At 52.7% G+C, this 25,954-nt stretch overlaps 2 protein-coding genes across 2 annotated transcripts in view; one reads left to right on the top strand and one right to left on the bottom strand.

The window, feature by feature from the left end:
- Positions 1–16,379, bottom strand: part of USP39 (ubiquitin specific peptidase 39) — a 28,536-nt gene extending 12,157 nt beyond the window's left edge. The window contains exons 1-8 of the mRNA XM_054019436.1: positions 16,094–16,379; positions 15,305–15,374; positions 14,236–14,330; positions 9,656–9,792; positions 7,637–7,789; positions 6,554–6,779; positions 5,540–5,617; positions 4,429–4,496 (exon numbers count right to left, since the gene is read on the bottom strand). Of these exons, the coding sequence (XP_053875411.1) occupies positions 4,429–4,496; positions 5,540–5,617; positions 6,554–6,779; positions 7,637–7,789; positions 9,656–9,792; positions 14,236–14,330; positions 15,305–15,374; positions 16,094–16,349 (1,083 nt within the window). The 5' untranslated portion in view covers positions 16,350–16,379. The remainder of the gene's footprint in view (positions 1–4,428; positions 4,497–5,539; positions 5,618–6,553; positions 6,780–7,636; positions 7,790–9,655; positions 9,793–14,235; positions 14,331–15,304; positions 15,375–16,093) is intronic.
- Positions 16,380–18,519: 2,140 nt separating this feature from the next.
- On the top strand, positions 18,520–22,821 carry C2H2orf68 (chromosome 2 C2orf68 homolog). Its single transcript, XM_054017933.1, has 4 exons — positions 18,520–18,687; positions 19,502–19,617; positions 20,344–20,489; positions 21,630–22,821. Exons 1-4 carry the CDS (start codon positions 18,572–18,574, stop codon positions 21,750–21,752), a joined length of 501 nt encoding a protein of 166 aa, XP_053873908.1. The 5' UTR covers positions 18,520–18,571; the 3' UTR covers positions 21,753–22,821.
- Positions 22,822–25,954: the final 3,133 nt, after the last annotated feature.

Here is a 25,954-nt window from a genome sequence, read left to right as displayed (position 1 = left end):
AACCTAGAGATTACGCAAGAAACCCAAAACAACTATCAAAAACCCCGAGGAGAGCCATCCAAAACTAAAAGTAGAACCAACCACAACTCCACAACCCACAGAACACCACCTCTTGGAGAAACCATAGAACCAAGACCCAAGTGGACACTATGCCACACCCCCAACATCATCAGTTTATCAAGACTACCCCAACTGGAGCTGAATTATCTGTACTCTCCAAGGGACTGAACTTGTCCCCACCACGGAACCTGACAGCCTACTAACACCTGGAGAGCTAGAAGAATTCTTTCACTGACTCCATCTCAAAGAATTCTTCCACATCACCATCACCACCCATAATTACTAGGTCCCCACTGACAGTCATACACAAAAATAATCATCTGACTGGACACCCCAGAACAGATGAAACCACACACTTGATCATTACATTGATTGCTTCAGGAAGTTCACTGTGAAATCCTTAAACAGCACATCCACCACTATTGCTCAACTATCACTCCACCAGCTATACAGTCTCTGAAACCCAATCTCCAGATAGTGATCAGACCAGCAAACAAAGGGAGTGCCATCACAGTCCTCCACCATGACAACTATGTTAATGATGACAAGCAACTCTCCACCACTCGCTGCTATAAAGAACTCAAAGAAGACCCCACACCACAGTTCAGTCAGGAATTGAAGGATACTACCAAATCCTTCCCCAAACAACTCCAAGAGAAACTCTTCAACCTCATCCCTCTCGAATCCGCCCGAGGGACCTTCTACCTGCTTCCCAAGATACACACAAACAAGGGGACCCGGGCAGACCCATCGTATCTGGCCACAGCACTCTAACTGAAGGGATATCAGTACTCACAGAAACCATCCTCAAACCACTCAACACGCAAAGGGCCAGCTTCCTCCTGGACACAACCAACTTCCTCCAGGAACTCTGCAACACTAACCACTTCCCTCAGAATACCACCCTTGCCACCATGGATGTCACCTCCTTATACACCAACATTGCTCCCAATGATAGCATCACGACCTGGCTCCAGTATCTACAATGGACAACTCATCTCTTTCACCCTCACTCATAACAACTTTACATCAGCAACACTTTGTCCAAAGACCATGGGAACAGCCATGGGTATTAGGATGGCTTCCCAGTATGCCAACCTATTCAGGGGCAACGCTGAAGAAGAATTTCTGAACAAATGCACCACGAAACCAACGATATTCCTGAGATACATCGATGGTCTGTCCAGAGGAGGCAAATACGACTGAACCCCCTCATAAATTTCCACCACAACTACAACCACCACCACCCATACATTAAACTCCCTCTGGAAAGCTCCCAGCATCAACTTCAACAACATAGCCTTACACACAATATATACAAGATCACCATACTGGCCTTCAAACAACCTCGCCAAGGTCATCATCAGAAACAAGCGCCCCACAGACCAGGCCCCACAAACACAAAGCAGCACCAGACCCTACTAGAACAACAGATGCAAAACTTGCAGACATATCTCCACTGCTACGATGATCAATACGCCCCACAACACACCACTCAAGATCCAGGAGTCCTACACATGCCTGTCACAACATGTGGTGTCCTCAGCCAGTGCACTAAATGCCCCAACAACTATGTGAGTGAAACCAGACAATCACTGCGCTCTCAAATGAACTCGCACAGAAAAGTGATAAAAGACAAAAACACTATCACTCATGAGCAAACACTTTTCACAAAGCGATCACTCCCTATCTGACCTCTCAGTCCCCATCCTCAAAAGAAACCTGCACAACACCTTCAAACAACGAGCGGGGGAGCCTACATTCATAACTTTGCTAGATACTAAAAATCATGAACTTCATAAAGACACTGGATTTCTGGCTAATTACAACAATCTATATAACCCACTGTAGTGAGGCGTTGTGGTTCCCCGCCGCCCTGGAGAGGGAAAAGCCCGTCCAGAGGCCGGAGTGGGCAGAGCTAGGGAGCTCTGAGCCCGCCCCTCAGAGGGTCAGGCGGCGACCCAGAAGTATAAAGGCTCGCCCCCAGAGCTCAGTAAGGCCCCAGCCACCGGAGAGGCCAGCTGCCTCCAGCCTAGCCCACGACTGGGAAAACCCCGCGGCTCAAGGCAGCCGCCAGGACCTGCCCTGTGCCCGCTACCCAGAGGAGTTGCCAGGCCTGCCCTGCTACCCGGAGGAGTTGCCAGGCCTGCCGCTCGCTGAGGAACCTATGGTGCTGGACCCCCCAGAGGACAACACCCTGACCCAGGTACTACCCAAGGGGGAGTCTGGAAGTAGCCCGGGGCAGCCGACCCTAGTCTGGCTGCAGCACTGCCAGAGCCCATGTCAGTGTGTTGCGGCCAGGATCCCCACTGACACAGCAGTGGGTCTTCTGCCACTGCTAGGGCCTCAGGCTGGGACGCAGTGGAGTGGGAGGGCCTGTGTCCCCCCCGCTCCCAGGCCTGAGGAGGCTGGGACCTATTGTTATTGCTCAGCCCTGCCTGAGGGCCTGAGCCCCTGACTCATTGTTGCCCCACCCGGACCCGGGCTTCCTATTGCTTGTACTGTCACTGCTCAGCCCTGCCTGAGGGCCTGAGCTCTGACTCTGCACTGCCCCACCCTGACCCAGGGCCTGGGCTCCGCACTGTTTGTACTGCTCCTGCTCAGCCCTGCCTGAGGGCCTGAGTCCCTGACTCATTGTTGCCCGCCCTGACCCAGGGCCTGGGCTTACAGTGTTTATTTCAGTTACCGCAAGGGCTGCCGAGGGAGACCCCCCGCGGACAGATTAATTCCCCCGAACAACGACTCTGTGTAGTGAGCCGGTGTGGCTCCCCGCCGCCTCGAAGACGGTCGAGTCCTGGTTAACCCTCGTACACCCACTAACCCCCCTTTTTTGTCCTATGACTGCCCATTTCACCTTGAATGGTCTCTTACCATACTTGTTACTCCTTATGCTAAACAACCAGTTCCACTTTGTATTTAGCTGTGACACTGAGTACCCTAAGAGCTCTGTGTAAGCTCGTCTCTTTCACCAACAGAAGTTGGTCCATAGAAGATATGACCTCACCCACCCTGCCTCTCTAGTGCCCGTAAGCAACTTCAGTCACCTATGCTCCCATCCCAGTAGACCTGCGGTGGCACGAGGAAAGGGTCGCAGACTCGATAGGTCTGCCCTGATCCTGTATTACGACAGTCTTGGATAGCAAGCCTTCGTTGCTTGACATCTCTTTCACTGGCTCTGCAATGGGCAATGCAGACACAAGGATAACAGGGTTGGGGGAGGTGATCTGCTTTCACTGTAGCTCCTCTAAGTGCATCTGCAGCCTCCACTAGAATTTCCTACAGCAGTGTGACGCATGTCTAGAAAGGGTTAAACATCCTGCAAAATAAATAACCCTCAAAAGACGTGGAGAGAGAGTGTTTGTGTATTTACATATGTACGAGTATGTAACAACAGTCCCTGTCTATGTTGTATTCGGATCATTCAGAGATCAAAAGAACATCCTAGCATTTAAATAAATTATAAACACGGGATATCTCAGTATTCATCTCTCTTTGAGATGTACAGCAAATCGTCTGTGAGTGGCGGAGGAACCCCAATCTGTCAAGACATGAAATTGTATAGAAGATCCTTGGGTCCTGATCCTGTCATCTCAGATCTGCTGAGGCTTCATCAGGGGAAGTTTGAGTCGCAAGACTGAGGTCTTCAGTTATGCTGGTTCGCCCGGAATACGAGATTTGGACATTGGACTATGACCTATGAACTATTTCTGAAAACTCTTTGCAACTACGAAGCTCACCATCTCTGCTATGAATCTGCACCTCAGTGAACTGAACTCATGTCTGTCTGTATATTGATCTTTTAACCGTACTCTTTTGTTTTTTAATAGATTTTAGTTTAGTTAATAAGAATTGGCTGCAGTGTGTATTTGGGTAAGATCTGAAACATTCAATAACCTGGGAGGTGCTGTGTCCGATCCTTTGGGATTGGTAGAACCTTTTCTTTTATATGATGAAATAAGATTTACAGAAATTTTCATCATATTTGATGTGAGTACCTGGATTGAGGCCTGAGGCTGGATCACTTTAAGGGAACTGTGTTGTGTGGACTGCTGAGTAACCAGTAAGGTAATAAAGATGATGTTTTATGCTGGCTTTGTGAATCTAAGTATTGGAATATCCACCAGCTTTATGGGGATTGTCTGCCCCATTCTTTGCCGTTTACCCTAATTGAGTGGCCATAGCTGGCCCGCACTGGGACCCCAGTCACAAGCAGTAACGCCCAGGAACTGTACTGAAACAGGCCCGCTGGGTGTGCATGTGTGGCACTCCCCCCATCCCCCAATTCAACCATGGGATCCACTGCTCCTGGACGTTCCATGTGTGAAGGATGGGCACAAACCCAGAGTGGTCGGGGCCAAGTGAACTCACCAGGTCAGGGTGTGGAAGCTTTTTGGTAAAGATCCGCATGGAGCCTTGGAACACGTCGGTCACAATGGCTGTGAAAACACACACACAGACAGAGCAAAGAACTGTTACCAGTGACCAAGTAGAGCTCTGAAGAGAAGGCTCTGGTCTGAAAGCCATTTGTGGAGAATCCCAGTTGCTGGGGCAGTGCAAGTTCCCAAGACAGGAACCTCCAGTGACCACCACATTCAGAAGCAGCACGTTCAGAGGAACATGTGAAATATACAAGAACTGCACAGGAAACAGATTGCTGGACATGGTTTTCTTGTCATGGGTTTCTTGCCTTGACTGTTACACTGTACTGAACATTTAGGGAAGAGAATGCTGAGGGAACGTGTGGCTAACAGACAGGTGCCATGGAGTGATCCACTGGCTGCACTGCTGAAATCACCAAGATTACTTTAGGACTCTGAGGTAAAGAAGCCAATACCTGCAGTTGGAATCTGTATGGGGGAAAGGTGATTTAACCAGGGTTAAGAGCTCAGCAGCTCCATCTGAAGTGGGAGGAATCCTAACCTGGAGAGATGAGACAAAGGGCCAAGCTGAGGAAGTCTTTGCTCCGGTAGGAGTTTTGTGTGGGCTGGTGCGGGGAAGGGGGGGTATTGAATACAAAGTCCGAGGAAAGAGGATGTGCTAGAAACCCCACTCAGTTACCACAGATGTGATTTTTTTATTGTCTGGATTTAGTTACTTCAAAGTTGTCGTCTTATTTTTGAAAACCTGGCTCATTTCGGACTCTTTACAACTGTAAATATTCCAATTAACCTGTGAATATGACAGTATCTCTTCTCCTTTTACACTGTGGCTGCTGTTTGAAACAAGCATTGGGAGTGCACAGGAAAATCACTTGCCTCTGAAACAAACCAAGTATCTTAGGATGGAATTGGGGGGGGGGGGGGGAGGGGAGTCTTAGCTGAGAGATTTATTTTTCTTTTTTAACAAGCAAACTAAAATTGTTAACTTGGTGGACACCTATTCTCCAGAGAATCCACATCAGCACACGCTAGGCCAAACATGAATTAACATCCGTTAAACAAGCAGCAGTCACAGAAACACCATCATTTCCCCAACTTACTCTTTTTCTTCTTCTTTGTCCCGCCAAGAGCAGAGTGCAAGGCATTTAGAAACCAGGAGAGGAAGTCAACGCCATCACCTGAAGACAGGGAGACATTGAGGAAAATGAGTCAGGGCAACAAAGCAAGAGAGGAAACCAACACTGAAGGAGTTTACACAGAGCCAGTGAGTTAAACTCCTCTCCCCTCCCCCCCCAGCCTGTCATCTGGCACCTCATGATGGCAATCACAATGAAAAGCGGGTTCAACCTCCTACTGCTGCTCCATAAGGAACCTGGTGTGCCGTGACCACAGCCCATCATGCTGGTCTGTATTATCTCACGGTTTCCTCATGCTTCCCTGTCTGCCTGTATCCACCTGCTGTCTCCTGTCCCATATTTATTTGTAAGGCCTTTGTGGGCAGGGACCATCTTTTTGTTCTATGTCTGCACAGAACCTCAGATGAAGGAGGACTGGTCCATGACTTAGGTGCTATACACGTATATACCCTGGCGCAGTTGGGTCTGGAAGTGTCACAGAGGTGGCTACTCTCAGCATTCAGACGGCACAGAATGTCAATTTCACACTCAGAAGAGAATCGCATTAGAATCCAAGCGGAGGAATTCCAAAGAGAAAATCAAATTGCGACAAAGTCCATTGCTTCACAGACCTTGAGGGCTAGGAACGAATGCTTTATACAAGGCAGGAAGAGCGGATTGTAAGTGGTAAAAAGCATTCATTTTCAGCCCTGCAGTTTTGCAAGAAATTGGGTCTCTCGTCCATCGCAGGCCCGTTGATCTAGCATTGTTCTCACCACAGCCCAGGCACAAACACAGACCACCCAGGACCTCAGACTAGCATGAGCATGATCTCTGCTTTCCCCTCTGCAGTGTCACACTGTAGATAATGCATGAAATCCCCTTCCCAGTGCAACCCACCCTCCCAGTGCGCAAACCGCTGCTCCAGGCCACCATGTTTTAGGACTCTGCTGCGTGGCTGAAGGAAAAGAAAGTGCTAAAGATCTCCCTTTGTCTCACCTTGCTTGGTAATCTGGAAGGTCTTCTTACTGCACAGGACCACAGCCTGCAGCATTTCATGGGGAGAGACGTGAGCCTTGAAATTTCGGGGGTTCCACAGCTTCCTCATCAGCTCTCCAAACCTCTGAACGAGCAGGAACATGATGTCCCCTGGTGGGCGCTTGATGTTCTTGTAGTTCTCCTCCTCCAGGAAGTAGTTCCGCAGAGGTGGGACGTTAGACAAGGCCTGGGCACAGACATTCAAAGGTCAGTGGCAAAGCGATCACTCAGCCCAATACGCCCACTGGCAGGCAGCAGGTTCAGAGCTCTCCCAACCTCCAGCTTGATTTGAGTCCAAGCAAATGAAAACTAATTAAGTACAAGCTGATAAACTGATTGTGCTTCCTGTGGAAACATGATTCAGGTGAAAGATTCCCTTGTACTCCCCCACAGGACACGAGGAAAAGGGGCAGAGAAAATCTGCAGAGATTCAAATTCTCATGCAAGATAATTTAATATTCTGGCTCTCTATACAGGGATCTAGATCTATGGTAACTTTGGAGAACATAAATAGAAAATAGGACACTGCTGATCTTTTTTGCCATATTTTGTTGTAGGAATAATTTATTAATTTCAGTATCTGATGATACAGTTAAATTAAAAGGGAAGAGAAGCCCCTCGCAATTATTGTAAAAGCATGGCCCCATGCCAGCAGACACACGGGTACAATGCTCTCCATTCACACACTGATGTGGCCCACGTTAAGTTAACTTTGCATGTGGGAATTCGCCAGCAATTAACTAAACAAAGGTTTTAAATCTAAGAGACCCAGTTTTTGCCCAACCTAGAGAAAGAGTCCAACCGGCTTACAATGGAGCAAGCTGCAGTCACTCATCTTGAATACAGAGGCGCAGGCCAAAGAGACTACAAATCCCAGCATGCAATCAGCAGTCCATCTTAAGCCAAGAAATGTGGCCACATCATTCCACTCATCCCGAGGGAGGGTGGGTCTGAAAGGCAGAACCTCTGGGGGCGGGGAGGAATGCACACAGTTTGCCCACTCTACGCTTCTCCCCAAAGATTGCATGAGTACCACTATTGTACCTGGAGTACTGCATTGGCATAGTCATTGGCCTTGATGTTATTCAGTCCCACAATGCCAGGCAGGTAAGTGGTGCCATCATATGCCCGCGAAAGTTTGGCTTGTTTGTCCAAATTGGCGATTTGCTGCTTGGTGAAAGTGGGCTTCAACACATACTGAAAGAGAAAGGCAGCAAGTTAGTCATCTTTAGAATTAAGAGCTTCTTTACATCAGCTCCTGGGATCTGACTTCCAGCACCATGTTCCATATTTATCACTGGGTGATTTTTCCAGGACAGGTTTACTGCGTGGGAAGCATATTCCAACTAATTTATCACTTGAAAGGGGCACATAATTCTAAGTGATCAGAATGAAGATTTTGAAAAAATAAGGTTTTAACAAAATGTAAGACCAACATGAGTTTTCTCATGTCTTTTAAATTTCACTGGAAACAGCTTTTAAACAATATAGATGCCCAAAAGCAGTTACAGCACAAACATTAGGGCAGCAGTATCTAAAGGGAAGCTGATGATAAAGAGAAGTGGAACAGATTCCATTGATTTGCACTGGCCACGCAAGGAAAATGCAAGAAAGGAAATAAACAAAGAGTGAGAAAATCTGTATTTTTAAAATTCAGTGTGAAGAATGCAAGGTCCTCCCAGTAACTGAAGTAAAGAGATCTGTAAGCTCAAAGTGCCCCTAGAACATCACCAGTACCCTGGCATGAAAAGACACATACCCAACACTGAAAAGCCCATGCTACATCTGTATGGCCTAGGGACTCATGGGGCAGATCACACTGGACAATTAGAATGGTCAGCATCTTCAGCCATGAAAACTTAAATACCTACAGACTTCCCCTCTAAAGTTAGACTGATGTAAGCCACCTTGCATCGACCTATTTATGCAAGTGTCTACATTCAGATTTGACTCCCACCAATGTAAGCACCGTGTTACAGAGATGCAGTAAAACCACCTCCTTGAATGGTGTTGAGCCATGGTCAACCTACAGAGGCTGAAACAATGCAAGTGTAGACACTGTGCCTACAGTCCTCCAGCAGCTATCCCACAACGCCTGACAAGTGACTGCTCTAGTCACAATGGTGAACTTCACTGCCCAGGAGTCATGGAAACCGGGAGCCACACCCCCATTAAAACACCCGACCTATTTTGAAAATGCTTTTCCACGACTGCCTGGCTTGGCGAGCACACCTAGCAGCCCCCCCTTGTTGTGTGCAGCTGTCCGACCGACCATGCCGGCTATACGCTCTAGACACACTCCTTCCTGGAGCAGGCAGGAGGTATTGAATCTCCTGGGCCCACGGGGAGAAGAGGCTGTGCAGGCACAGCTCCGGACCAGCCATAGAAACATAGACATCTACAAAAAAAATTGCAGAGGGGGTGAAGGGGTCTGACAGGGATCAGCAGCAGTGCCACGTGAAAGCGAAGGACCAGGGCTAGGTTAAGCTACAGATGGGGACCAAGGCACAGAGAAATTCAGTGACCGACCAAGTCATACAGGGAGTCTGAGGCAGGAATTGAACCTGAGTCTCTGGATAATGCCCTAGCCACTATCCCATCCTTCCTCTCCCGATAATGCTTCATTCGTAACAGCTCTGCCCCTAATTCCCACAATATTCCGCTAATGCCTTTGGCAGACTGCTCCTTTCTACTGCGAAAATACCTGGGCCTGGGGGGACATGTATCCAGCCTGTACTCTGCATATGGCATCACAAATAACAGTCTAATTCAGGCCCTTCTATCCCAAACACACAGGCCTCTCTGCAGTGAGTTACAGGAGCAATTCCACCAGCTCTTCTGGTCTGACCAAGTCTATCCTGTCCCCATGGAGATCATTGGGCAGGTGTGTATCTGGACCATATGACACAACAGGCAGTTTGCCCATGCAGATACAAACCTGTACTGTATCCTGGAAGAGCACATTCTTATGCCCTCCAATGTGAGAGGAGGGAGCCACCTCCCTCCTCTCCCCTCCCCACTGCCCAACTACTACTGACAGCAAAGCTCCAGAAGGCAACGTACAGTGATGTCCTCCAGCGAGGAGTCAATGATCTCGTAGTTGTCTGGCAGACAGTAGAACTTGAGGGTGTGGAGGTTCAGAAAGACGTGATGGCTGAACTGTACGCTGTGAATGTAAGCGTGAGACTTCAACCCACGGCCTGCGGAAGGGACAAAAAAGGCAGGTCAGGAACACAGAGCGCAGCAACAGAAGCCAAAGGGACAGCATGAACTAGATGTCTAATGGCTTAAACTTCACTGCAAAGGCAACTGATGAGCTGGACAAACAGAATTTCCAGGGTTTGCTCTCTATACCTTGAGCGGTATTTGGTTTTGTCCTTCACTGGGTATGTTCCGGAAACCACATGAACTGTTAAGAGAAAAATGTTGCCTTCTGCAAGTGCTGAGCAGCAGCATGGACTGCAGGAATTGTTTTAATGATATCTCCACTCCAGAGGTGCAGCATGGTGCATTGCCAGAGACACCTCACCTCAGTCCATTCCCTCCCCAGAGGGACTGCTGTGCTCTAGAGCAGTGTTTCCCGAACTTACAACAGTTGTGTACCCCTTTTGAGACATTTGTCTTACCGGCGTACCCCTTCTCCGGTGAAGATAATTTGGGGGGGGAAGGGTGTTAGTAGCCACATTTTTATAACACACTCCTAATTAGTTTCATTCTGGATTAAATGTTTATTAGAAATAAATACAAAATTATATTACATTCAGTTGAAACAAAACTGAATAGAAATAAGTTACATATAGAAATAGTACTAGAAATAATTAAAGTAATAGAAGCAAAACAACAGTGTGGCAGAACAGCGTGTGTGTGTATATATATATATATATGGTGAATTCGTATCATTCTGAAATTAAAATACACTGGTTTGGTTAGGTTAGTGAAGAAAGCACTAGTTTTAATACTTACTATTTCGGTATTGAAAATTTTTCAGTACAAACCAAACTATTCAGTGCGAGGGATGGAACTGCTTTTGACCAGACACTATCACAGGGATATCTGGCTCAATGTTTGTGATCTTAAGACGAAGATGGGGCTCCACGTCAATAAGACAATTTCGGTTTTTTGTTTTGATGCCAACCAGCGCAGAGAATCCGATCTCACACAAATACGAGGTGGGAAAAGGCAGAAGATACTTGACAGCTTTGTCCGATAGAGCTGGATATTCAGAGCTAACCCCCAACCAAAATGACGTCAGTGTATTTTGCTCAAATTTTGTTTTCAGGAAGCTATCTGAAGCCAGCTCCAAGAGCTGTTTTTCTTCTGAAGCAGAGAGGTTATTTGGCAATGTTTGAACATTGATGATAAAAGTGTTCCTTATCCATTCACAAGTGCAGTCCGGTTCAGGGAAATACTTACGAAGATCTTTCTGCAAGCTTTTCAAATGCAGCTTCATGGTTTGCAACACATCACTATCAAGTTCGTTAGTCGAATTTATTACTAAGTCATGAAGAGACGGAAAAGAATCCAGTTAACGACGACTAAGATGTTTATGCCATAGTTTCAATTTTGTGACCATGGCGCTCACTTTGTCTTGAACATGGAATATGGATATGAGTTTCCCTTACAAGGATAGATTGAGGTTGTTTAAATGAGCAAAGAGATCTGCAATATATGCTAGTTTGCATAGCCATTTCCAGTCGTGTATACGGTCTCGCAGGGGTTAAAAGTTTAATCTAAAGAAATTTGCAGTTCTTCTCACAGGTCAAACAGGCGATTCAGAACTTTTCCACATGAAAACCAACGCACTTCAGTGTGAAATAGGAGTTGTGTGTAATCACTGCCCATCTCATCACAAAGCTGAGAAAACCGCCGGGCATTCAGAGGGCAGCCTTTCACAAAATCGATTATTTTCACAGCTTCATCCAGTACTTGCTTTAGATCTGCCTGCATGTTCTGGGTGGCGAGTGCTTCCCTGTGAATGCAACAATGAGTCCATTTTGCTTCTGGCGCAACAACTTGAATACATGCAACAACTCCTTTATTCGAACCAATCATGGCTCTGGCGCCATCCATGCTTATTCCAACACAATGACTCCAATCCAAGTCATTGTTTTAGATAAAGTCATCAATAACTTTAAAAATAGCTTCTCCAGTTGTATGTGTTGACATAGGTTGGCAGAACAAAATATCATTGAGGACTTCATTATTCAGCTTGTATTTGACAAACAAATTCACAATATCAGTGGATTCATCCACTTGCAGCGCATAGTAGCGACTCTTCTGTACTCCTGACAATAATTGCCGCTTTACGTTTTCGTCCATATCTGTGATTCTACGATGAACAGTGTTATTTGAGAGGGGGACACAATCTATAGCTTTGCTAGCCTTGTCTCCAATCATCACTTGCACCATTACTTTGGCTGCAGGTTTTACTAATGTCTCACCAACCACTTCAGCAGCTCCAGACTTTGCAATTAAGTACACCACACTATATGAAGCTTCCAAAGCTTTCATATTTTCACCTCCCATCACATTAGGAATTGTTTTCTGGGACTTTTGGAGATCTTTGCGCCTATTTTCGAAGAATTCTATAGGTTTTCCCTCGTATTCTTTGTTTGCTATCGAAATGGCGTTTTAGGTTGGATGGTTTCGTACTTTCATTTGTGAGAGTCTCGTAACAAATCACACATAGTGGAACAGGCTCCACCTCATTGCCAGTCCACGAAAATCCCAGTTTAAAATATTTTTCAACATATTTGCGGGCTTTTTTCGTTTTCTTTGCAGCTGGTATGTTCAATAAACTTACAGATGGTTCGCACAGTTCACTAATTTTGTCGTCACAATTGTCTGATGTAGCCATATCACTGCATTTTTCAGCATAATTATCACTAACATTCATATTTCCTCCATAATTTTCTTTTGGACATTTCAAACTTTCCGTTTTTAGCCAGCAATCCATTGTAAATGGGTTTAACAAAAAGAGAAATTTTGTATATTGATACACACCAAGTATGTACCTGCTACGATCTTTAGATTACTACGAATAGTTATTCACTTTTATCCGTCAGCATGACTTCTGCGCATGCCACAAAGGCAAGTGTATTGCCAGAGCCGTGGTAACACACACGCGTGGTTTGCGTCAGCTCTGCTGTGCTATTAGATGTTACTGAACGCGTTATCATATTAGTTTCAATGTAAACTTGTGTATTTCTACTGTACAAGTTTACACCCTTCTTGTATATTAAATTTTAGTGAATTGTTTTCTGCTGCTAAAAAAGCTATGATAAAGTAAAATAAAAAATTCTGGCGCATACCCTTTGAAACCCTTTCACGTATCACCAGGGGTACGCGTACCACACTTTGGGAAATACTGCTCTAGAGGAAGATTGCTCAGCCCTTTGGAGACAGGAACAAGTGGAGGCGTCTCGCAGACTAGCAAAGGCAACAGTGAACTCTAGGAAAGCAACATGTAACCTTCCTCAGGCAGAGGGTGTACCACAGGATGGTGGGAAAATTGTTATATCGCATCATGGGTGCACATGGTGCTTTACAGATCAAGACAAGCTTACAATCCAAAGGAGAATCCTAGAGACCTCCACGCCCCACCCTCATTGTTAATTTTATTCTGGAGGAATACGCTAGAACAGGGGTCGGCAACCTTTCAGAAGTGGTGTGTCGAGTCTTCATTTATTCACTCTAATTTAAGGTTTTGCGTGCCAGTAATATATTTTAACGTTTTTAGAAGGTCTCTTTCTATAAGTTTATAATATATAATTAAACTATCGTTGTATGTAAAGTAATTAAGGTTTTTAAAATGTTTAAGAAGCTTCATTTAAAATTAAATTAAAATGCAGAGCCCCCCAGACCAGTGGCCATGACCCAGGCAGCGTGAATGCCACTGAAAATCAGCTCGCATGCCGCCTTCGGCACGTGTACCATAGGTTGCCTTCTCCTGTGCTAGAATCCTCTGGTTTTAGGCACTTTTGCTGAGTATCTAGCACACCTGGGAACAGGCCTCAGGGGGAACTGGGATTCTGGGGGGGGTACTTTGAAGGAAAATAAATGTTAAAACAGCTTCACATGCTCAGGAGATAGATTTCCATAAAGGCAGGGTGGGATTTAGCTACAAGAACCTTGGGATCCAGTCATAGGATTCCTGCTAATGTTAAAATGGGAGCCTTGTTGCCCAACGCTGATAATTAGTTCCCCACATTCAGTTACTTACCATGCTATTTTCTTTTAAACTGCACATGCCTTCACTAAAATGAAATAAGCCATTGGCCATGTTGATTTCAAGGGGACTTTGCAAAGAAGGAACCATAGAACAGCACCTAAACACATGTTTAGACGAGCAATATATCCATGCAGAACTGACCTCCAGCCTCCCACATTTGCTATGTCCCCTGCACAAGCCAGAGCAATGGTTAAGAAAAGGGTCTGCCACGTTCTGACAGCAATTTGAAGGTAAAATACCTTTAGAAATTTAGGGCCCGCAGGAAAAGGTGAAAGACAATTGTCACTTAAGACAAATGGAATATCCTTCTCTTTAAGTGAGCCCCCAAAGTGTTCAAATAGCCAGGGTAACACCCCCATTCAGTGCTTCTGTTTGCTGCAGAGGCAGATATACAGCACAGCAGTGAACTCACCCTGGAAGTACTTCCCACACACCAGGCAAGCATAGACGTTTATATGCGAGAGTGAGATGGAGCACAGCTTCTCAAAGTCAAAATCCAGAACACTCCTGAAACGGCAGGGTAATAGCAAGTTAGCAGAGCTAACCTGAAACAGTCAGACAAATATTGCCTACCACTGGGTCCAGTAGGGTCCCCTCCTGTCCTACGTTCTCATGAATCTGACAGAGCTCAAGAGAACCAAGGTCAACAGAAAAATGATCATGTGTGACCCACACTACAGTACTGGAAGGCTGCTTGGTACCACACTGCACGTGACAGTACCTCAAATATGAGAGAGCCCCTTCCTCCTGGTTCTGGGCTCTCACAGGAACTAAGATCTCACATCATTTTAAAAATCAGAGCTGCATCTCAATCCTGACATGTATCATCCCTTGCCATTCCAGTCCTGCTCCTCCTGCTGGCATTGCTCAACCTTTGCGGATGCAGCTCACCCCTGCCCTGTAGCAACAGCTACTATTCCAGTCCTGAGCAGAGACTGCTATTCCAGAAAACAGTTGTGGTTCTTTGTGGGCACTAGATACACTCACAGACATTTATATATTAAGACCTAATACATAAATGTTTGTGAGTGTATCTAGTACCCACAAAGAGCTAGGCCAATGGGTACGCAGAGGTCTTCCAGGGGATACATCAACTCATCTAGATATTTTCCTAGTTTTACAACAGGCTACATAAAAAGCACTAGCAAAGTCAGTACAAACTAAAATTTCAAACAGACAATGACTTGTTTGTACTGCTCTATATACTACACTCTGAAAAGTAAGTACAATATTTAAATTACAATGGATTTAATCATGAGAAAGTCAGCAATTTTTTCAGTACTAGTGTGCTGTGACACTTCTGTATTTTTGTCTGATTTTGTAAGCAAGTAGTTTTTAAATGAGGTGAAAGCTGGAGTATGCAGGACCAATCAGACTGCTGAAAGGGGTACAGGAGTCTGAGAAAGGATGAGAACCACTGTACTAGGCCACTACTCTGCCATGGCCTGTGTTACAAGTGTTTGCTTTGTCTCTATGCTAACCTGTTAATAGTGTCCAGGTATGGGCAGTGTCTGCTGCGCCGGTCCTCGGGATCAAATCGGCCATATCTCACTGGAACATAAGACCCACACAAATGGATTAGAAACAACTCAAGCATTACTCCCAGGGGCTAAGGAATTAACAGTTTTCCTGAAGTGATACCTGCCACTGAAAAGCAATGCTTCAGAGACAGAAACCCCAGAACCACATAGCATTTCCTCAGGAGAAAATAACCCATGCAGGCTGCTAGGAGCATGACACCAGCACTTTGTACTCTATTAGGGTTGCCTACATGACAGCACTAGTTACACTGACTAGAGAACCTGAACTGGGGTGAGAACTAGCTTGAGAAACGACCTCTCCCCTTGTTCCTCACCTGGGTTAAAGTATTTCCTCCTAAAATCAAACCGTCTACCAGCAATGCTCAGAACCTCGCCCCTGGGGACGGCAAAGCGAGGGGAGTATCACCAGCCCCATCTCAGCCACAGGGACACAGAAACACCAAAGCGGGGAAGGAATTTGACTCTGGTCAGCGGGTCTGGCAAGAGCTAGAGCAGAACCCAGCTCGGACAACCGTCACCAAAGCGACTTCGGCTGTTCGCGGCCCCGCGCCCGGCGGGGGGCGGCTCCAGCAGATCGCTCTGGCCCAGCCCGCGGTGGGCCCCGGGGAGTCGGGGCTCGGAAGCAAGAGAGGCCGGAGCATGGGCCGCGGGGTGCCCAGCACTGACCCACCCCAGCCACGGCTCCGGGACCCCCACAGCCCCAGCGATCCCCCCGGGCCCCGCCGCCACCTGTCGGCTCCGGCTCCGACTCCGGCTCCTCCTCGGCCTCGCGCTCCCGCTTGGCCCGGGGCGGCCCGTCCTCGGGCTCGCGCTTCACCCGGACCCGCTCGGGCTCCGCCTCGCGCTTCCCTCGGGAGGAGCCGCGCGACCCCGCCGGCTCCCGCTTCACCCGGCCCGAGGCCGAGCTCCGCGGGGACGGCCGGGACTCCCGCTCCCGCTTCACCCGGCCGGACATCCCGGGCCGCGTCCAGCCACTACTGCGCATGCGCGGAGTGACAGACGCAGCTGCACGCGCGTACACAGGCCAACGGCGCCTTTGCCCTCCCCACGCGCATGTGCAGTAGCAAACGCATGCGCACAGCCGTCCAAAGGGAGGCGAGAGGATCAGTTTGGCGCCTGCGCACTCTTACGGTGCGAGGCCACCCGCCCCTTCGCGCATGCGCATTGGTTGCTGTCCAGCCAGTGTTTGTGGGATGGGCCGACCGCCGCTCTTCTCGGAGTTCCTATTTAAAGAGACAGTCTTTCCTTTATGCAACGATCATTGGCAATGGCAACTTGGGGCTTTGTGGCCTCGCTCTGCTACCCAGAGGACTGGTGTCTCGTGTCTGTGCTGCTGCCCCTTGCCCTGCCCCCAGCATCTGATCCCTGCAACCCTAGCATGTCTCCTAAAGCCCCAGCTCCTGGAGTCCAGTGACGGGGTGAGGATCTGCTATATGCATCCGAAGAAGTGGGCTGTAGTCCACGAAAGCTTATGCTCTAATAAATTTGTTAGTCTCTAAGGTGCCACAAGTACTCCTGTTCTTCTTTTTGCGGATACAGACTAACACGGCTGTTACTCTGAAACTGGTGAGGATCTGGGCTCTCGTGGGAAGCACGTTGGTTTCTAGACCTTGTGTGTGGGGAGAAAAGCCAGAAAACGTGAATCCCGAGGCCTGACAAGCCGCAAGGCCACGGAGACCAACTGCAGCAGTTACTGATTTTAAAATCTCATGATTGTTAAGCCAAGCTCATGATTTATGAAGGCCTGAAATTGCCAACACAGCAATAGGCATTGCAGCCATGTCGGCCCCAGGAGATTAGAGAGATGAGGTGGGGGAGGCAATATCTTTTATTGGACCAACTTCTGTGACAGAGACAAGCTTTCAAGCTACACCAAGCTCTTCTGCAGGGCTGGGAAAGACACTTCCAGTGTCACAGCTAAATACAAGATGGAACCGATTCTTTAGCATAAGCAGTTAACACCTTGTGATGCTCTGAGTTGGTTTCCCAGACCTGAAGATGAGCTCAAAAGCTTGTCTCTCTCACCAGCAGAAGCTGGTCCAATAAAACATATTACCTCCCCCACCTTGTCTCTCAAATCTATTATTGTTTAGCATTGGCATTACATTCACACCCAGAGGCTTTGACTTAGGCCTGGTCTACACTAGAAAATTAAATTGGTTTAACTACTTCTCTCAAGGGTGTGAAAAATCCACACATCCCCCCCCCCCCCCAATGGCGTAGTTAAGCCAACCTAACCCCCAGTGTAGACAGCACTAGGTGGACGGAAGAATTCTTTTGGGGACCTAACTGCTGTCCCGTGGGGAGGTGACTAATGGGAGAACCCCTGTTGTGGGGTGGGTAGAGTCTACACTGAAGTGCTACAGTTGAGTGTAGACAAGCTCTGAGACAAAGTTGCCTTTATGCAGGGGTGGCCATAGCCTCCCAATTCCACGGGTGCGCTATGTCCTCCCCACATGCACCCTGGCGCAGCCGCTCTGTGCTGCAGGGCTGGGCCCGGCCCCCCGCTTTGCAATCTGGCACACAGGGTGACAGTGCCACTGATGGAGGGGCAGCCAGGCCAAATCTGAGGCAGCGGGGTCAGAGCACCACTGAGGGTTGTCGCTTTTGATTTCTGGGGGTGCAACTGAACCTATGAGCCCCCGGGCTAAAGGCAGCCCTGCCATGACATAACCTCCCTCTGCACAGATACAATATCCAACGCGGACCGCCTGGCGCATGGCTCTGCCCTGTGGCTTCTCATCCTAGGGTGTCAAACGCTCCCACCTCATTTGGCGCTGGTGTGCCAGTGACGGGGGCAGTGCAAAGGGGACTCAGAAGTGGGGGGCACTGCACAGTGCTCTGTGTGGGGGTGCGAGGCACGGGGCGGAGGGTGAATGCACAGGTACAGGGTGGTGTTGGGTTGTAGGGGGCATGGGGGGGATACAGGGATGGGGATGAGGGTGAATGGTCTCTGCTCCAGGGGGGTACAGGTGCCTGCCCCGGGTAGGGGGCGGCCCTAGGGAGACGCGGGGGGCTGGTCCCGGGGTGGGAGGCTGATCTCGGTCTGGAGGGGCTGGGCCCGGGGACGGGGGGCCTGACCAGGTGCGGGGGAGCCGGGGTCTGAGTCAGTCTCTCGCGGCTCCCCGCGCTCGGCCGGGCGGGGCCGGGGGCGGGTCTCAGGGCCCCGGCGCCGCCGCTCTCCGGCGCTGGGCGAGGCGGGGGCCGATGGACGCGGGGCCGGAGGCGGAGCGGGGCCCGGCCTGGGGTGGCTGCCGGCCGGGGGGGCGGCTCGACATGAGCCACGGCTTCGTGCGGCACATCCGGCGGAACCAGATCGCCAGGTACCGGCCCGGACCTCCGGGACCGGACCCTGCCCCCCAGGACCGGACCCCGCCCCGCGAACTCCCCGGGACCTGACCCCGGATCTCGGGACCGAACCCTGCCCCCCAGGACCGGACCCCGGATCTCCCGGCACCGGAACCTGGCCCGGACCCCGCCCCCTTGGATCTCCAAGTGCCGGATCCTGGGCGCGGACACCCCCCCCCAAATACCTGGCCCCGTCCCGGGGCTGGGACTCCTGGTCCTTGCGCCCAGGGACCCCCCGCCCACATGAGAGCTCCCAGGCCTGCAGACCCCCCCACCCAGACAGCAAGGGTTGGGGGAGCTGGACTGGGTGCAGGGCTGGGAGACCCCGGCTGGGGGGGCTGGTATTCAATCCCCTCCCAGGTCACGCCTGCCCCCACCCTGGCACATTTCGGGTCAAGGGCATGGCATCTATGTACCAGCCCTGCCAGTTCTCTGTTCAGCCGTGGAGCCTCGGGGGCTGGGTGGGAACAGGACCCCAGCTACTAATGCGTACAGCAAGCAGGACGCCTTTCTCCAGCTGGGCGAAAATGGTAGGTGCCTATCCCCCATCCTCCTCCGCAGATAACCTGTAAGGGGGTGGCACTGGAGAACAGGGTAAGATGGGGCAGGTAACACCCCCCCCACAGCACCAGCCCCCCGCCCTGCCACAAGGCCTATGCAAACATGCCCCACGTGCACCCCCCTAGGTGTGGTAAATCAATGGCATTTCTAGGCAGGCCTGTCCCGGCTCCCAGCCCCGCCAGCCCCATACCCAGCTGCAGCCCCAGGCCTCATTCTCCTCCCCATCAGGGACGACTATGACCGGGAGATGAAGCAGGCCAAGGAGAAGGTGAAGAAGAGGCACACGCCGACCCCGCCCCGGCCCAGGAAACCCGACCAGCAGGTGTACCACCCCTGCCGGAGAAGTGAGCACAGCTGGCGCCCTGCTTTCTGCGCTCCCACTGGGGAGCGGATGGGGCATGTGTACAGCAGAGAGGGGGCACCTCCCCCTCAGCCCTCATTGGGGGGGCTGCCCAGGCATTGTTAGCTCCTGTGCTGATCCAAGTCATTGAGTTTGGTGGGGGTGAGTCCAGGATCCCCCCAGCACCGTGTCTGCACCTTTGGTGCGACGGGCACCAGTTCTAAGGGGCGGCTGACCGACCAGCCAGGTTTGGGCCGTGGCCAGGCTGAGGGATCAGATGGGGACAGGCCTGGCATGCCCAGCCCTTTCCTTGGTCACTGGCAGTGCCACAGAGCAGGGGTTTAACTACGCGGTCCCTTCGCCCGGAACCCTGGGTCCAAATCTCAGTGACGGTCGCCCGCAGGACCTGGCTCTGGGCCTCCTAACTGGTGCCCATCCCAGTCCAAAGATGATCACGACTGGCCACTTCTGCTTAGCAGGATTCTGAGGGGCTGCGGGTCGGGATTCAGGGGCACTGGCAGAGCTGGTGGGGAGCCCAGGCCTGAGCTAGCAGGGGGCTGCGGGTCGGGATTGAGGGGCATTAGGTCAATGCCCCTTAAATCTGACGGATTCCTGGTGCCAGGTTCAAGGACTCCATTTCCAGACTGCTGCGTCCATGCCCTGTGTTCTCTGGGTGGGTGCAGGCACCACCTGGCCACACTCCCCTCATCGGCTCCCTTATGCTCCCCAGGTCGAGCTGACCCAGCCTGCAGCCTGGAGTATGAGGGGTCTAGCGAGAGCAGCTCCAGCACCGAGCCAGACCCCCGTGGCACAGAGCTCTTCTGCCTAGAGTATGAGGCCGACAGCGGCGAAGTCACCTCGGTCATTGTACACCAGGTATGTGCCTGGCAAACCAGGCAGGGGGTGGCAGGAGAACAGGGCGGCAGGGAGGGGATCTCCTGGCAGGAGAGGGTGGGAGCTAGTAGGGAGCGCTCTCCCCCCGGGTCAGTGCTGACCCCAATGACTGAGCGAGGTGTTAGGGGCCTGGGCTGCAGGGAGCAGGGCAGGGGCTCAGCTCAGGGAAGAGGGTTATGGGGTTCAGCAGGGGGCGCCGTGCTGCAGGGGGTGGAGCAGGGGGCACTGTGCTCTGGGGAGCAGGGCGAGGGCTCAACAGGGGGCACTGTGTTGTGGGGACTGGAGCGGAGGGTGCTGTGCTGTGGGGAGAGGGGTGGGGGGCTCAGCAGGGGGGTAGAGTGGTGTGGGCTGTACTGTGGGGAGGCAGGTGTGGGGTTTGGCAGGAGGCGCCGTGTTGTGGGGACTGGAGCGGAAGGTGCCGTGCTGTGGGGAGGAGGTGTGGGGCTTGGCAGGGGGCGCCGTGTTGTGGGTAGCAGGGTGGGGGGCTTAGCAGGAGGCGCAGTGCTACAGGGAGTGGAGCAGGGGGCGCCGGGGTTTGGGGAGTGGGGCGGGGGACTTGGTAGGGGCCTCTGTGCTGTGGGGAGCGGGGCGGGGGACTTGGCAGGGAGCTCTGTGCTGTGGGGAGTGGAGCAGGGGGCATGTGGTGTGGGGAGTGTGTGGGGGGGCTCGGCAGGGGGCGCCATGGTTTGGGGCGTGGGGCAGTTGCTTGACGGGGCCCTGTGATGCGGAGAGCAGGGTAGGGGGCTCAGCAGAGGGTGCTGTCACTCCTAGCGTTCTGTGTGGTCCCTCCATCCCGTTGGTGTCTCTCGTCCTCTCCCCTTGCTCCCCCGTCTCTCCGGGGGCAGAGGGCACCTCCACATGCCAGCTGCCCGCCCAGCGGCCCTCCCCTTCTACAGACAGGAGCCAGGGCCTGCAGACCCCATGGCAGAGGCTGCAGCCACCGCAGAGTGACAGGGGATTGTCCGGCTGGGGCATGCTGGGGCCCTAGCACATGCTGCCTGGGGCTGTACAGGGAGCTGGCGCTCAGCTGCTCGCTCCGCCAGGAGGGAGGGCTGGGCGCATGCAGGAGCTGGGTGGCAGGAGTTTCCAGAGCTGATGCGGGCCCTGCCCCTCTCACTGCAGGACGACAGCCCTGAGGAGGTGACGGAGAAGGTCTGTGCCCGGAGCCCGCTGGAGCCGCCCCTGCGTGAGGCCTTGAGGCAGAGGGTGCAGGAGGAGCTGCGGAAGCGGCGGGCGAAGCGCTGAGGCTGGCCGTGCTGAGTGAGGAGCTAGGCGCAGAGGGGGAGCTGCGGCACCCTGGCTGGGGGGCTTGGAGGCTGTGGCCCCGGGGAGCAAGAACCCGGCTGCCCCAAGCTCCCACAGACTTGCTGAACGGGTTTGTTCCCTGCCGCTCCCAGCCACCCCCAGCAGCCAGGGCCCAGCGCTGGTGCCCCAAGAAGGAGCTGGCTGCTAGGTAGGGATCCTGAGCGGGGCGGCCTGGGGGTCCTGGGAACTGGAGCAGATGAAGCCCTGGGCACAGCCTGGCGGGGAGGAGTCTTGCCCAGCCTGGTAATGCCTGGAGGGTGCACCGGTGCTGACAGGCCCCATGAAGCCACTCTGCCCCCATGGTCCTCCAGCCTCCCCTCCCCCAGGATCCCCCTGCCCCCCATCCCCTCAGGGTCCGCCCACCCCCAACCTCCCATCCCCCTAGGGTCTCCCTGCCCCCATTCCCCCTGACTCCCCCGTCAACCTGCCCCCTGACTTCCATGCCCCCAGGGTCCCCCATCCCCATTCCCCCAACTCCCACCTCCTGGGGTCCCCTATCCTCCGTTCTATGGGTAGCTGAGTTGCTCCCTGTTCTGGCTCAGTTCCCACGGGGGGCTCACACCCAGGCAGACTGTCTTGTTTAAGGGAGCTCTATGGCTGGTTGAAGGTGCCAGGCTGTTGGCCAGCACACAGCACGGGACCTGGCAGCTGGGGCGGTGGCCAGAGGGCACCGGGATTGGGCTGGTCCCTGAGAGGTTCCCATGGGCCCTTACCCCCACCCAGGCAGGAATGTGCCACTGAGCCCTTTAGGGGACGCCCTGTGTCCTGGGTGGGGGAACCAGCCAAACCCCATTGGATCTGCCCTACACGCATGGTGGAACCGCCCCCTCGGCACCGGGCTGCGTCAGGCATCTCAGCTCTAGTGCCCGTTGGCCCCGGGGCGCTGGAGAAATGAATGAGCCCCGTGCTCCAGTGCCATGGCCAGCCAGGCCTGCCCCAGGGAGCTCTCGGCACCAGGACCGCAGGGCCCTGTGCTCGCGGCACCAATAAACGTCCTGACAAAACAGAACCGGGGTGTGTAGTAACGAGCATTCCTGTGCGACCCCTGCCTGGATGGGGATCGCTGGGGCCGCACACTGGGGGTGTTCTAGCTCCTGACCCCCTTTGTCTCCCAGGCTTTAGAACTGGGGAGGGTGCGGTCCTCAACTCATCCTTGCCCCTCCCCTGAAATGGATGAGTCTTATCAGCCTGGCCCAGGTCACCCAGCAGAGCTAGGAATGGGCCCCGCTCCCCTGAGCGCCAGCCTGGTGCCCTCATCGCTACGCAATGCTGACCCCTGGCGTGTGATTTCATCTGACTGCTGCCACGGCCCCGGCGAACGCTGCACACGCCAGCAGCTCTTCCTTCCCCCCAGGATCTGGAGAGGCACTTGGGCTGCTGTTCCGCCCCCTGAGTTGGTGGGGAAACTGAGACGCAATGAGCGGAAATGACTTGGGCCAGCTCAGGCAGCCGGTCAGCAGCAGAGCTGGGAACGGAACCCAGGAGTCCAGCTTCTCTGTCCTGAGCACTGAGCAGGAGGCAGTTCTTGTGCTGCCCAGTCCCCCCTGGTGTTAGGTGCCTCTCCACCAGGCCCCACCCCTTGGAGGACAGCTCGCCCCCTGCACTCACTCCCACACCCATCGGCCACCTCCCCTGGGGGCAGAGAGGTGGGGCCGCCTGAGGGAGGGTATAATTCCCACTAGGGCCTGTTCTGGGGCAGGGTGACTCATCCACTTCTCTGGCACGTCGTGTGTGGGGGGGGCAGTGATCAGTTTTCGCCGAGCCCAGAACTCGCATGAGCCTGAAGGAGAAGATTCTTGCCCCTAAGGCAGGTTGGTAGATGGGCCTGCATGAAGAGTTGTTCCCTTTAAATGGAGCAAAACCCTCCCATGTGCACGTCTCTGTTTGAACCAGGTTCTAGCAGTTTAACTTCAGTGGATTGGGAACTGGTTCAAGCTGACGTGTGATCAGTGTGTCCTCACGGGGGCGACGCTGGTTTCACTGAACTGGCACAAATCGCGGGTGGGGGGCTGCCTTTTCATTGTGTGGCGTCCCAGGCACTGCCACAATCCAGATACTCAGACAATCCCGCAAACCTTTCTGTGCCTGGGTCACTTTCAGACCCTGCTCATGTCTAGCTACGCACAGAACGACCGTGCCACTGAGCTCAAAGCACTTGCAATGGGCACCATGGCTATCCCCATTTTACCAAAGAGGAAACTGAGGCACAGGAGGGGAACGCCCAAGTGTCACCCAGCAAACCCGTGGTCTAACCACTAGCCACATGGCTTTCCTGAAATTAAAGGGAAGAGAATAGTCACTTTTCCTACAATGGGATTGGACCATGCAGCCATTTGCACCCAACGGTTGCATGGTCAAATACTTGTCCTTCTGTCACGTTCTTGCAGTGATGGGGGTATGCGGGGTGGTGGGAGCTCTGGGAGGCACACCGGTTTCACACAGAAAGGTGGTCTTCGTGTGTCTGTTTACCATTCAGAGTTTACAGCCGCAGTGTCTGAGCCGGACCCCGCCCGCTGGATGTATTTCTGCGGCCTGCGTGGCACGTTCAAATCCTGTGACATCTCGGTCTTCGTTTGAACCGCAAAGGGAATGTCCAGCCAGCGGGGTAGTGAAGAAACCCCTGAAAATGTGCCCTGTGAGATAGCATTGCCTACCTGAGTCTGCAGAGAGCCTGAAGCAAGGGCTCGGAGAGCTGCAAATGCTGCACTGAGCCCAGTGTTGACTCCAAAGCCCGTTGATGGCACTTTCAGTGTCTGTTCGGTGTCCCATTGCGGATCCTTCGAGCAGCTGGATGGGGGGGCACTCCCGGGTGGCAACGGCTGACGGGAAGAAAGGAAAAGATGCACTGTGCCAAGGGAGCGGGGGAGAGAAACGGGGCAGGGCTGGCCTCCAGGGAAGCAGAGGCTCCTGTCAGGCCATGCTGGATGCAACAAGAAGGGCCTAGGAATAACCATGAGAGTTGCTACCTGCAGGCCACGTTCTCCCCCATCTCTGTGCAGCTCCCCTTGGCGTCAGCAGCGGCTCTGAGGGGGCCAGGGTGTCCCAGGGCCATGGCCAGGCCATGGAACGTGGCATCCAACCGTGTCCACCAAACGAGCTTGTCAGCCGAGGTTTGTAACAAGCCTGCGCCCGTCGCTGCCCCCAAACGCTGCTGTGAATCCAGGGCTCTAGACTGCTGCCGAGCGCACGGTGCATACCCAACTGGGACCCAGGGGATCCGGGCTCATACTGGCGCCGGTCGACCCGGAGCAGCCAGGAGTTCTCTCAGATGGGTGTGGAGATGGGTTATTTGCCTGATATCCCCTGTGCCCGCGGGTGCGTGGCAAGCTGTGGGAAGGACCCAGCTGTCCTGGGCTCTCTTACCCATGAGAAGCACTCTCCTATTTCACAGCCCTGGAGCCACAAGGCCTCTAGCCACAGCTCGGGTCCAGGGGGAGTGACCCCACCTCTAGGCAGCCCATCTCAGTCCTGCTTGGGGGGATGCCCTCTAGGGAGCGGAGGGGATTCAGCCCATGGCCTTCCTGCTGGGACTAGCAAGGAGGGGTGACACCTGCCCCGCTACGACCTGCACCGAGTCCCCTCAGGCTCCCTTTACACAGCAGCCACCCAACGGGCAGCATGGGACAGATTCGAACCCAAGGGTGAGGGGATCTGAGTGTAGGGCAGAGCATGACACCCACCGCTGGGAATCTGCAGCACCTGCCAGCCAGGGATCCCCAGCCACTGCATGCAGGAGCGACCTAGCTGCACAGGGCCGTGTCCTCTCCTCCAGGCTACAGCTGGGGAAACTGAGGCACGGAGTAGGGAAGTGGTGTGTTGAAGGTCACATAGTCAGTGGCAGCGATGGGGCTAGAGCCCAGGAGCCCTGAGTCCCAGCCCCTTTGCTCCAGCCCACCAACACGCTGACTCCTGGAGCTACTTTGAGCTGGGACCTGATGAATTCCCATTTCGCTCCCCCCATACTCACCAAGTCCGCTGTCAGCAGCGTTCCCGCCCAGCTGCCCTGCTCCTCGTGGTTCTCGTTCACCCCGCTACCCTGGCAGCAGCGCGGCCCAGAAACCTACAGCCAGTAGGGAACGGGCCCTGGGTTGTCAGATCCATGGTCTCCCATCCCAGGGCCTGCGGCCACCAGGGTAGGAGTG

Source organism: Malaclemys terrapin, chromosome 2, assembly GCF_027887155.1.
Source record: "Malaclemys terrapin pileata isolate rMalTer1 chromosome 2, rMalTer1.hap1, whole genome shotgun sequence".
Lineage (NCBI taxonomy): Eukaryota > Metazoa > Chordata > Testudines > Emydidae > Malaclemys > Malaclemys terrapin.
Note: the sequence above shows the minus strand (reverse complement) of the source record. Positions and strands in the feature narration are given on the sequence as shown.